Below are 12915 nucleotides of genomic sequence, written 5' to 3' on the forward strand. Positions count from 1 at the left end.
TTAGATAAGACAGCATTGATTTATTTTTTTTAACTCTTCTATTTTCTCTATTTTCTCCTTCCATTTCTTTTTTTAAATAAAGATTTCTCTTTCTATATCCAAATAAAGCATAAGCAATAAAGCATCTCCTCCGCTTTTTAAATAGAAACTTCAGTCAAGACCATGCTTGACCACGATGAATTATTCAATCCTGGCTAATGAGAGTATAAGAAAGGAATGGATTGACTATTTGGTGGCAAGTACAATTTAAATTAATTTTTATTTTTTAAGAAAAAAATGTTTTTTAATTAAATTTTGAAAAAATTTCAGAAAAAGAGCCTTGAAATTATTATTTCCCAATTCATTCATGTACTTAAGAGTTAAAAATGAAAGAGAAGGAAGTAGTACCTGATTTGGTATTTTGCAAATATAATTAAAAACAACTAAAATACTTTTATATCATATTTAAAAAAAAATCTTATTGGTTGTTCAATACTTATCATTGCCAATTCACAACTGTTAATAAATAGCTAGTTATTGCCAATATATTTCCACTACAAAAAAGAATGTACTTTGTAGCAGTTAAAATGCGTGATTTGTAGCGGTTTTAACCGTTACAAGTGACAGTTGTAGCGGTTCTGACAACCGCTACAAAAACCACCAAAGCAAATGGATTTGTAATGGTTAAGGAGGACCGCGGCACACGATAACCAACCACAACAGTATTTTGTAACATTTATAAAACCGCCACTAATAACGCGATCAATGAGATTATTTCTAGACATTTTGTAGCGGTCATAAAACCACTACAAATTTGAGATTTGTAGCGGTTAATAAAACTGCTACTAAGTGTTGGGGCAAAAAATTAGTATGGCGGAAACCGAAAATTAAATTTGGTGGCAAGATTTGTAGTGGTTATATAACTAGTTGCAAATGGTAAAATTTTCAAAAAATGGCGCCACTGGGACGATTTTGCAGCAGTTAAGAACCACTGCAAATGTAAAAATGTTATTTTATTTTATTTTTTTTTGTAGCGGTTTTTATAACCGCTACAAAATGTTACGTTGAATTTTTAAAAAATTAATCAAATTTTGAAGATAAAATATAATAAATTAATATGATTTGCAAATATAATTTGAAATGAAATGTGTTATCAAATTTGTAATTAAGTTTTATTTAAATTTTTCTTATATAAGGAAATTTTAGTAATATTTTAAGTATTAAAATAAATATTATTAGAAGATTTATAATTTTATAATAGTAAAATTAAAAAATTTATGAAATGTTATTTAAATATAAGAAATAAATTAGAAAGAGTAGAAAATAAAAATAAATAATTTCTACATGAAAAAAATATTAGTAAATTAAAATTAATAATATGAGAAAATAAAAGTAAATAAACAATAAAAAACTTACAATTTGAAAATGGGAGGAGGAATATCATAGGAGAGAAATGGAGGTTTTTTTATGAAAGAAAGGAGAGGAGAGGTAGAGGAGGTATGAAAAATGAGAGGGAGAGTGGTGTATTTATAGATGGCCAGTGACATTTGTAGCAGTTTAGTTCATTTTGTAGTAGTTTAGTTGATATTATATCGTTTAGATTTTGTAGCGGTTTTTTGAGTTTTGTAGTGGTTAAAAAACTCAACAAATAATAAAATTTTGTAAAAAAAATTACTAATTTTGAAAAAAATGATTTGGAATGAACTGTTGAAAATTTAGTCTTCATCACCTTGCCTGCAAGGAGATATATAAAGTCAAATAATAAGAATAATATATAACACACATAAATTTAAGTAAAACAAAAATGTTAATTAATGTAACAAAAATGAACCAAAATTATATGTAAAAAAAACCTAACAATTGGTAAATTGTCATCTCCTTCATAGAAGAAATTTTCAAAATTCGTTGGTTGGAAGGGTTCATTGTCATAAATGATGTCGTCATCATCATTAGTTCATTACCCATGTCATAAAGATCTCACAGCTTGAGGTGGATCACCATACTTCAATCTTTATGTCTCTCGTCCTCGATATAATAAACCTGGTGTGCCTTAAAGGCAAGAATGTATGGCTCATGATCTTCATATTCTCCCGTATGAATAAGCCTAGGGAAATTAACAGATGTGATACCCAATTCGTTAGTAGTGAGTCCACGTGAAGTTGTCGTATTTGCTCAGCAACACTTGAATAGAATGACAATGAAAAGTCCTGGATAATTAACTCAACAATATCAATTAGCTTTTCATATAAGGAATGCCTCCAAATCATATGTCACTGTCACTGGTACTAGCATAACTCCTTGGTCCAAACGTGCCAAAAACTCTGGAGTTTTGTGTGAGCAAACTTGATCATGCGCTACTATACAGAACTTGAACCCATTGACATTATATGTAGTAAACCTCCTGACATCATCAAACAGACCATATGCAAGACTTTTGAGTTCAGCTATGTGAGGAGTGTTGTCATTACATATTCGACGTGTAAACCAACTCAAAAATTCTCTGTGGACTCTCTTGTAAACCTCAACGGATGTTTGTCAACGACCCCGTAGCTGCCGCTTGACATATCTTCTAAATTCCCTATAGTGTTATTTGTTAGAGAAGGCAATAATGAAGAAATTTTAAACATAAAAAAGAAAATCAGTGTACAACTTACTGGGAAAAGGTTCAACTTGAGTGCAATTTATCAAGACATGTTTGTGTGTTTATAACTTCTCGGTAAGAGTAAGTTTGAAGTATTCAAATACTCCAACTAGTTTCTCAACTGTAAATTCTTGTCATTTGTTATTTAACACTTGTCATTGTCAGTTCAGAACTTGTTAACAAACTTTTTGATATAAGGACATTTTTAGTCATTTAATTATATTTGTAAAATACTAAATCAAACATCACTTCTTTTTCTATCATTTTCAACTTTGAGATGCCTGATTTGGAATATCATATTTTTCAACTTCTTTATTGGGAAAATGACACAAAAATAATACTTAAATTTTGAAAACCCTAAATAGTTACTTGAATAAGGAAAATTCTCATTTAGTTACACGTGACTAAACAGGGATTTTGAAATTTAATAAAATAACTAGATTGCCCTAAGTAAATTTTCAAAGAAAGGAAAGAAAGAGTCACAGGTTTCAAGTATGGTTGAATAGGAAGAAAGAGAAGAGGGAGGTTGTGAAACTATCATGCTCCAAATCATCGAGTCATCGAGGAAAGGAGCTATTGCGGAAGGTATATGTGTTCATAGGGAGGTAAGGTTTTCTAAGATTTCTTTTCTGTGGTCTTGTCTATGAGTGTTGTAGTGAAATTGATTCAGTTTAGGAGGAGGGAAATCATCAATTGACGAAGAATAAGGTCTATGTAGTTGAAAGAGGTGAATTGTTGCTGCTATATGACGATTCTGAAAGTTGCAAGAAGTTGTGATTTTTTTTGTGTGATTACAAAACAAAAAAAAAGGTGATTACATATTGTTCTTTTGTTGGCACTATCATAGAAGGATTGGTGGGAAGGGAGCTCACGAGATCAATGAGCCGCTACTGGTTGGACTTGCTATTCATGCAAATACTATGAATGAGATGCTGTTTTTGGGAAATGGCGTTAGTAAACTTGTTATTTGCTTTACAAGTGTCGTTAATGATAATTGGAGAAGGTGCAATGCAAAACGAGGTGATTACATATAGTTCTTTGTTGACACACAATTTTGAAGAGCGTAATGGTTGTGTATATATATAGTTGTGCCTGATTCATGTTTTGGAGTGTGTGGTTGGAATGCTTTTGGATTTATAGCTGAATGGCCTTACATGTATGTTAATTGAATGTGTGTTTTGTGCTGATACAATAATATCTGACAACTTTTTTAATCTCATAAGTTTTTTTTTTCAACTTTATAATGAAATAACAAGTGCGGTAATGTTATTAACAACTTGAATAACAACATTAACCACAAGTCTTTCAGACTGAGAAGTTTTAATTTTTGTAACAAAATTGACAAGTGCAATAACATCATTAACAGTTAGAGTAATGACATTAATCACAACTTGTCCAGGTAAGTTTAAAATTAGGAATTTTTTTAACTTCTGTAATGATCAGGTTAGCAAGTTCAATAACGTTATTAATAATTTGAGTGATAACATTAACCACAACTTTTTCAGGGGCAAGTTTCAAATTGAAAATTTTTCAAATTTTGTAATGAGGTTAACTAAAGTTGTTATTCGGTTTAACAGTATTGTTAATTATTATAGAACTTGCAAGACAAGAGTGCACTTAATGTTTATGTTTCATGTTCGTGTCTTTATAGTATCATCTTCCTATAAAATGAGTTGAAAAAATGGCCAATAATGATTATTTACCTCATGTGAGTTGTTAATAGTTATACTGAAATTGTGAACAGCGTTAATAAAGTTGTAAAAATAGTCATTTTTACATTTTCTCAAATTTTTGTTGTTAAAGGCGATATTGAAGTTGTTAACAGAGATAATGAATTTGTTAACTGCTATATGAGAGTTGTAAAATTTCTTATCCATGATTATACAACATATCTCTCCAAGTTTTAATATGCTCTGAGATGAGGTAGTTAATGGCTATAGAAGAGTTGTTAACAGCATCACTGAAGTTGTAAAAATGACCATTTTTTCATTTTCTTGAATTCCTGTTGTTAAAGGTAATATTGAAATTGTTAATAGAGATAATGAATTTGTTGGCCACTATATGAGAATTGAAAAATTTTTCATTCATGATTATAAAACCTATCTCTCTAAGTTCTAACAAGCTCTGAGATGAGATGGTTAATGGTTATATAAGAGTTGTTAATAATTATACTGAAGTTGTTAACAGTGTCATTGAAATTGTAAAAATAGCCATTTTGGTATTTCCTCGAATTCCTGTTGCTAAAGGCGATACTAAAGTTATTAACAGAGATAATGAACTTGTTAACCACTATACGAGAGTTGTAAAATTCTTCATTTATGATTGTACAATATATCTCTTCAAATTGTAACAAACTCTGAGTTGAGGTACTTAATGGCCATACGAGAGTTGTTAATAATTATACCGAAGTTGTTAACAGTATCATTGAAATTGTAAAAATGGCTATTTTTACATTTCCTTGAATTTGTGTTGTTAAAGGTTATACTGAAATTGTTAGTAGAGAAAATGAACTTGTTAACCGCTATACGAGAGTTGTAAAATTTTCTATTCATGATTATACAACCTATCTCTCCAAATTGTAACAAACTCTAAAATGAGGTTGGCCATAAGAGAGTTGTTAATAGTTATACTGAAATTGTTAACAGTGTAATTGAAGTTATAAAAATGGCCATTTTAGCATTTTGTTGAATTCTTTTTGTTAAAGACAATACTAAAGTTGTTAGTAGAGATAATAAATTTGTTAGTTGCTATACGAGAGTTGTTAGTAAAGATAATGATCATTGACAAAACTTTTACAGTGAATAAGTAAGGTAGTATTGCAACTTCTGCAATAGTTAACAATACATTTAAGGCAATCTAGTCATTTCATTAAATTTTAAAATCTCTACGTGTGACTAAATAGGAATTTTTCTTATTCAAGTGATTATTTAGGGTTTTCAAAATTTAAATATTGTTTTTGTGTCATTTTTCTTTCTTTATTTGTCATTTTTCCTTATATTTTTTGCCTTTTAGAATCAAAAAATACATGAAGTGAAATTGTTAATTTTAAAAATAAAAAAAGAAGGAAGCACGAGTGAACCCGATTTTTGTCTTCTTCATCTGCTTCGGACAATGCATCAATCATGGACCCCCACCAAACACAATCATTTCATTTCTTCATCCTTTTAATTGCACGTGCTTTTCAATGTCCGCTTCTTAGTTTTTCCTTTGTCTTTTTCTTCACCCTTTACTTCGTTATAATGAGATACAGGGAGTGTTTGATTTATTAAAAAAGTATTTTTAAGAAATATTTTTTAATTTTTTACATATTTAGTATACCGAAAAAGCATTTTTAAAACACTTGAACAATACACGTTACAGAAATTTATGAATCTTCAAACTTTAGAGGATCCATAACATTGACTTATCAGTTGCAACTTGCAAGAGTCATCGAAATCTTACGCATGGAGTACTTCTTTTATGTAATGTTTCTTTATTTGATTAAACAATTTTCCCTTCAAATTAATTGGAGATATCAGCTCAAATCTCCACTAAAACATTAGAAACAGATATGGGTGTTATAACTGCTAATACACATAAACGCACAAATAATTGCGTTAACATAGAAATACAATTGCACCTCGCATGCATTGGGTCATACAATTAGATCTTCACATATAGCTACAACACTGGGAGCAAGTATGCTCCTTTTAACCATGTTTAGGCTATCTTGACCAAATTTTCTTCTTGTTGTCCCTCTCTTTAATCCCCTGAACCTGATCCCTGTCTCTGCTGACTCTCTTGTGGGTCAATGGGGCTTGAGAAGCAGCCATTACAGGCCTAGTTGTCCTCCCTAATCTTCCTAATTTGGGAGGATCAGATTTCCTCATGACTTTCCTGTCAACGAAATTGTTCTCTGTTTCAATGCTTCTGAATTCTCTTTTACTTCTCATCTGATTAATGGAGTCGTTCCCTCTCAACGAAGCAGCAGAACCTTGATTTGTCGAGTGGTTTATTGAGTTTGAACTCCTTAGAATGCGAGGCTCATTCTCGCTTGGATAGTCCTCTCCTGTGCAGCTTTTATATTTACCTTCGACAGGAGTGGCCTTCACCCCATCAACAGAATTATGAGTTTGTTGCCACTTCAGCTCTCTCTCTTTGTACCTGTCCTCAACCTCCTTTACCTGCCATCGCATTGTCACATCCCATGCATTAGATGTAAATAGTCTCCTAAACTTCTTTTTGACTCTCCCCCAACCAAGAATCTCTTTTTCTCTCTCTAAATATATATATATGTAACAATTTACGAATATCAAACAGCTACCTCTTTTCACCCAAAAAGAAAAAAACAGCTACCTCTTAATCTATATTTCCTATATTAAGAAAAAAACAGCTACCTCTTAATCTATATTTCCTATATTAAGCTGATATCAAACAGCATGTTGTTAAATTAAATGTATGTAGAACAGACGTTAATTTTCTTCTTCAGAGGTACCTTTTGATGAATCAAGTTCTCTGAATTCTGTTCCTGCTCTTTCAGTTTCCTCTCAAGCTCCTTAACCTGAATGAGCCCACATGCGGAGGGGTCTTTAATCATCCACTAACGAAAACAGAACAAATATATATATACAACAAATCCCAGTCATTGTCTACCTTGTCTTTTAAAATGGCAGATTGATACTCAGACTCCCGCGCCTGCTCTCTCAGTTTGTTATCTAAATCCCAAACCTGCTTGAGCAATATAGTATATTTAATCTCTCTCATTTTTTCCCCCACAAAATTATGAATATGATTATAATTGGGTCAGTCAAACAGAGGAAGTTTCTTCAAGAGTTAAGAATGGGATGAAAGAGAGCTTCCCCAAGGTAACAGACGGACCTTCTGTTGGAAGCTTGCTGTCTCAGACTGCAATTTATCTTTCAGCTTCTTTTCCAGCTCTTTGACCTATAGCAGAGATAAATTTACGCTTAGCCGGCACTGACGAGTGACAAGTTAATGAATGGCTGTTATTAGCATATTCCCCCCCCCCCCCAAACAAAACGAAAACAAAGTTATTAGCACATTCTAACAGACTCTATCATTTTTAGCATATCTTCTGTGGGTCATTCGGGTTTCCCCGGTGGTAAGTTGTCCAATACCAAAACCACAGTGAACAATCAGCGATCAGTTATATAAATAAAAAGTGATAATGCTCTTAGGTGCATAAAAATAAAAGATGTATCAGTCTCATATGCAAAAAGCAACCTGATGTTGGAGAGCATTGCATGTTTCATCCTTTCCCTTCAATTTGTTTGACAATTCAAGAACTTGTCTCTCTGACTGTTTTTGCACGGCTATCTTGGAATCAATTTGGCCTTCAAGCTCTTTAATAGTTTCCTGTAGGTTCCTGTGAACATTATCCTTGCCTTTGGCCTTACTTTCCAAGTTTTGCAGATTTTCTTCTAGTTTCCGTATGGATTCATCTTTAGTTCTGCACTCATTTCGTGCCTTTTCAAGCTACATCAATTCGGCAGAGGAAGTAAGCATTAATATTCTATAATACATGGGAAAATGTATAACTTGGACGTAAAAGTTCCAGCTAGATCCGGAAACCTACCATTGCTTTCACCTTTTGAAGCTCACTTGTATCAATTTGCTTCTTGACAGGACCCATTTCAACTCCCCTCACTCGAGTTGCAAAATTTAGTGAGCTCAAAGTCTCACTTAAATCCTGGTTCGAAGGACTGATTTGTACAAACATCAAGGCTTTGGAATCGCCTCCTGCAATATGTTGCAACAAATACTACCGAAGTTAAAATTCCACCAAGAGTAAAAAAGGGAAAAGCCAACAGAAGCTAGAGCCCTACTCCTAAAAACGCAAGAGAAGGGCAAAGGAGAACTGATTAACATACCTAGGGAGTCTTGAAGTAAATGTGTCAATTTAGAATTCCTGAAATTCCCAGAAATGGACTGCACCATTACGCCTTACATATTATAGAAAGCAAAGGGTGAAATGAATGAGGATGCAAGGTGTACCGGTATGGAATATGACTACTTTTGCTTGCTAAAGCGGATATCACGTCCCCAAGAGCTGAAAGAGATTTATTGATATTTTGTGCTTCCTTAAGTCGCATGCCTTGCACGTCAGTTTTTGCAAGTCTCTCGCTGCCTGCCAAATCCACAAGCCAAAGCTTGCTCTTGGTACACTCACCATTGATCAAATTTTTTGTCTTTACTGTTATACAAAGCATGCTGAGGAAGAAACATAAAAACATCAAACATCGTATAAAAGAAAGAAAAATTCGCATACATAGGCACACACGGATAAGCTGATATGCCTTTTCTAGTGTCTTTCTTTTGTTTTTTGTTTTTTTTTTTTTTTGGGGGGGGGTGTTTGTATGCAAGATATTAGTACCAGTGAGATCGACTGCTGTGCTCATTCACGTTATTGCTTCCAACGGCTCTCGCATTACTTCCAGTTTGCAGTATAGTCCAGGCGTCCTCAATGTTATTAGCCTTGGCTTCTATAACGCCGGGAACATGATGAGAACCTTCAGAGGCTTGTTTTACCTCCAGCCTAATTACAAATTCAAAAGAAAAGATCCCAACTGCATCAGATTTCTGATTAAAATCAAGTGCTTGAAAAAGCTTTACCTCCCTACATAGTCTACCATGCTTGAAAAAGCTTTCGGAGACTAATATTGAAATCAAATAAAAGAAATAGAAGCCATACTTTTTTGATGATAGTCCTGAAGCCAGTAGATCTCTGATTTGTTCATTATAAACCTCAAGCACGCTAACAGTAATTTCATATGCAAATGTTTCACTCCTTTCCTTGACAATTTCAAACAAGTGTGCAAGAGTCCTGTAATTTACTCCTCTGTTCTGTTCTGTTCCCTCCATAGTAAAAGTCTTTCCTGTTCCTGTTTGGCCGTATGCAAATATGCAAACGTTGTAGCCATCTAGCACAGAGATTACCATTGCTGAAGCATCAGAGAAAACATCAACTGTCGAAGAAAGCAAATGTCCTTAGTTAGAATCCTGCGGATGATATGAGCCTTATAAATTACAGCAAAAAGATGAAACTATAGGTGGGGTGCCTTGAAAAGAAGAAGAAAACTGGTTTTCTTAACTATATTTGTATACCTTGATCATCTTTTGGAGAATAAACTCGGTCAAATCTAAAGGTTTTTTTGGTGGAGCCACCTGTCAAAATTCCAAGGCAACCATCCTTTGCTGCATCAAAATCCACAACTGATGTACCCCCAGCTAAGGTTTCATCCTTATTCATTGGACGACAACGACAGAAAACTCTAATGTTCCCTATTATGCGGAACAAAATTTTTGTTATAATTCCCATCAAATAATTTGAACACAGTCAACCAAGAATAAATAATTAGGAGGCAGGAGCACAGAACATACCTTTAGCCTCCTGAACTTCATTGAATAGCTTTTTCCTTTGTGCCATCTCTTCATTGTATTTCACTTTAAAATCTTCACACTGCTTAACTGCAGAAAGATTGTGTTAGTCCCTTCATATGAATTAGACAAATGAAAACCCGAAACGTGAATTGCAACCCAAATCTTCATTAATTAGAATGGATATTAAATTTTATAACTCAAGCATACCCAATTCCTGAACTGCAAAAACCATTTTATTTAGCTCAGGGATTGAATCGACGCATTCATGTGCTTCACGGGAAAGTTGAGCATGTTCACTCTTCATCAACTGCAAAACAAATCAGGTGCAGATGCTTCTAAGATCTACGTATGAGAATAATAATAATAGAACTGCTATGTTTTTAACATCATTCCTCTGCATCATCACCTTTATTTTTTCTTGTAAACATCTGATTGCTTCCGTCCATTTCTTCTTATCATGGTCATAACTGCTAGAAATGTTCCTTAACTTTTCAGCTTGTTTCTCCACAGTTTGATCTGAGAAGAAAATTGACAATAAGCACTTAGCTACTTAGTAATGTTGTGACCTAGGATTGAAAAATATCAATTAAAATCGAGTATTTGTGCCAATATCAATATATACATGCGCCAGACTTCATTAAATTAGCTAAAACTTCAAGCAATGCTTAAAAATGGCACAATAAGATCTTTAAATTCCCACATAAAGAAATCTCAATAATTCAAATTAAGTGTTTCGCCTTTAACTTTGGTACATTCCAACTGCGTTTTCTCTCGGTAGAAAGGTCCTTACTAAAACATACCAAGAGAGAGCGTCTTAAATGTCACATTGTCAAGTTCCATCCGGACAGTCTCCAATTGCTCATTTGTTGCAGTTAATGACATCCATGCCTCATGGCATTCTTTTGCCTTTAACTGACACTGCATGGTAAGCTCTTCAACCTTCTTTTCGTATTTCGCAGTAGATTTTGTTTGCATAGATTTCAGCTGAAACATTCCAATGAAAAGCGAGATAAGAAAAATGTTTTGAAGCTTCAAACTGCCACAATCAGCTAGGTTGCCTCTAACCTGTGATGAAGGAATTTCAATCTGTCCGGCACAGTAGTTACATTTAATGTAATCACATGTCCCTTGGGGAACTATTTGAATATCACAAAGTAGAGCATCATAAGTAAAATTTGTGAAGCAATAAGTAGACAATGACTCGCTAAGTAATATATATATATATAGACACAGTTACACACACATATCTATGTATACATGGAATCTTAGCATCTTGTTAAGTACAGATGTGAAAAAACATACACTATAGATGCAAATCAAATATTGCAGAAAATACCTGATTCCTTTGTTGCTCTCCTGATGCAGATCCCACTAACCACTGGGCTTCCATTGATACTTTCAAATCTTATGAGAATTACACCATCATCCTTCACAGATACTTTTGAATCAATCAACCGTAGTGGTTTGTTGGCTCCAACAACCGCAAAGATATCTAATTCAGACAGAACCTGACATGGTTTTAAAGGAAAAAAGTTCAAGATATAGCATAAATTTTAGTTTTACAAGTGTTTTAAAGTAAAATACATAGGGGAAGAGAAAGAAAGTTGGACAGACTTGCCTTTTCTTCTTGGATATATACGTTGAACACCCTTATACCTTTAGGCCCATTTGTGTTAATGATCTCCGCAAAATGAAGATCCACAATGTAGTCTCCACGAGGAATCTTATCAAATCTATAGCAAAAATTTCCTAACCGTGCTGTTTGATAGATAAACGGACAATCTCCAGCCTCCGTTATTTGCTCATCGGTACGTAAAACATTCCCACCTTCAAAGAAGGAGTCGGCCATGATAGTCAAACCACCATCTGCTTCATTTACAGCCTCCTCCCCGGCATTTACGAACAGCACATATTCCTCTCCTTCAAAAAGCCGTAATAATAAAGTAAATACTTGATCCTCCAGAGAAGTGTAGAAGTCTTACAGTCTTAGAAGTTCTTCATGCCTCTAGGCTTTTGTTTTTCAGCAAGACCAGCGGAAAAATGAAAATGTTGGTCGGCAATAGCCTTTTTTGCTTTGCAACCAAAGCTTAAATAACTGTGGTCCTTAATTTTCAATTAATGCCTCGCTACGTCATAGTTAATGAAAAATTGATCACTGATATATAGAATAGCTAGTTAGACATCCAGTTCCCAGAATCGCACGTTTTCAGAACTATTCAAACAGTCAGATATCAGAAAAAGCACGGCCTGAACTCAATTGCATTTCTTCTAAGTCTCCAAACGCGAATCAGTTTCTACTCAGTGAAATCAAACCCCTTACGTGTTCAGTGTGCTTGTGAAAAAAGAAAACAAGAAAGACAAGAAACATTTACAGTTTCATTAGGGTTCTTCCTAGCGAACTCGTAATTTATATTTCATTGTCGGCCATGATGCCTCAGCTCAACAAAGATAAATCCGTAATAACAAGAACAATAAAGTGATATATATTCATTTCGAAGATTGTCACCTGAGCTTTCAGATCCCCTAAACCCAGTAGGAATTAATCTTGAAGTGGGGTCGCAAACCATCGAATCGAAAGAATCTGACATTAGGGTTTTCAGGTCTTGCTGAAATGAATTTTGGCAAACCATCGCCTCCATGTAAAAAAGAATTTTGGCAAACTATGAGATGCAGTAAGAGAATGCTATTTCTCTCAGGAAGGAATTCAGGAGTTCAAGTTCGTAAGATAAAAAAAGCTTCGACACTTTCTGAGGCATTCCTATGGTGGGAGGGGAGATAGTTCAAAATTTGAATCTCCCGACCGTTAAAATCAACCGACCGTTTAACCTATTTTTCCTTATCATGTCACCTCCCTAATTTATTTCTTTTTGCAAATGAGCTCCCTAATTTAATTCGAAAAGGAAAAAAATTCTTCT

The 12915-nt window shown here is 33.8% G+C and overlaps 1 protein-coding gene across 2 annotated transcripts; it reads right to left on the bottom strand.

The window, feature by feature from the left end:
* Window positions 1-6175: 6175 nt before the first annotated feature.
* LOC114745239 (kinesin-like protein KIN-14R) lies at window positions 6176-12675 on the bottom strand. 2 transcript variants are annotated; one of them, XM_028933389.1, is made up of 19 exons: window positions 12507-12675; window positions 11619-11917; window positions 11337-11508; window positions 11066-11136; window positions 10801-10984; window positions 10407-10516; window positions 10208-10307; window positions 10001-10087; window positions 9725-9901; window positions 9312-9585; window positions 8994-9155; window positions 8615-8830; window positions 8491-8528; window positions 8196-8359; window positions 7844-8095; window positions 7478-7543; window positions 7253-7327; window positions 7095-7160; window positions 6176-6783 (listed from the first exon to the last, which is right to left on the bottom strand). In XM_028933389.1, the coding sequence occupies exons 1-19, from the start codon at window positions 12637-12639 to the stop codon at window positions 6325-6327; spliced, it is 3105 nt and encodes a 1034-aa protein (XP_028789222.1). In that variant the 5' UTR covers window positions 12640-12675; the 3' UTR covers window positions 6176-6324. The 2 variants fall into 2 exon arrangements, with proteins under 2 accessions (XP_028789222.1, XP_028789221.1); XM_028933388.1 differs by having other exon boundaries at window positions 11619-11920.
* Between the last annotated feature and the right edge of the window lie 240 nt (window positions 12676-12915).

The sequence above is a fragment of the Neltuma alba genome, unplaced genomic scaffold (assembly GCF_004799145.2).
Source record: "Neltuma alba isolate B1F8T4 unplaced genomic scaffold, ASM479914v2 tig00004562_pilon, whole genome shotgun sequence".
NCBI classification, from domain to species: domain Eukaryota; kingdom Viridiplantae; phylum Streptophyta; class Magnoliopsida; order Fabales; family Fabaceae; genus Neltuma; species Neltuma alba.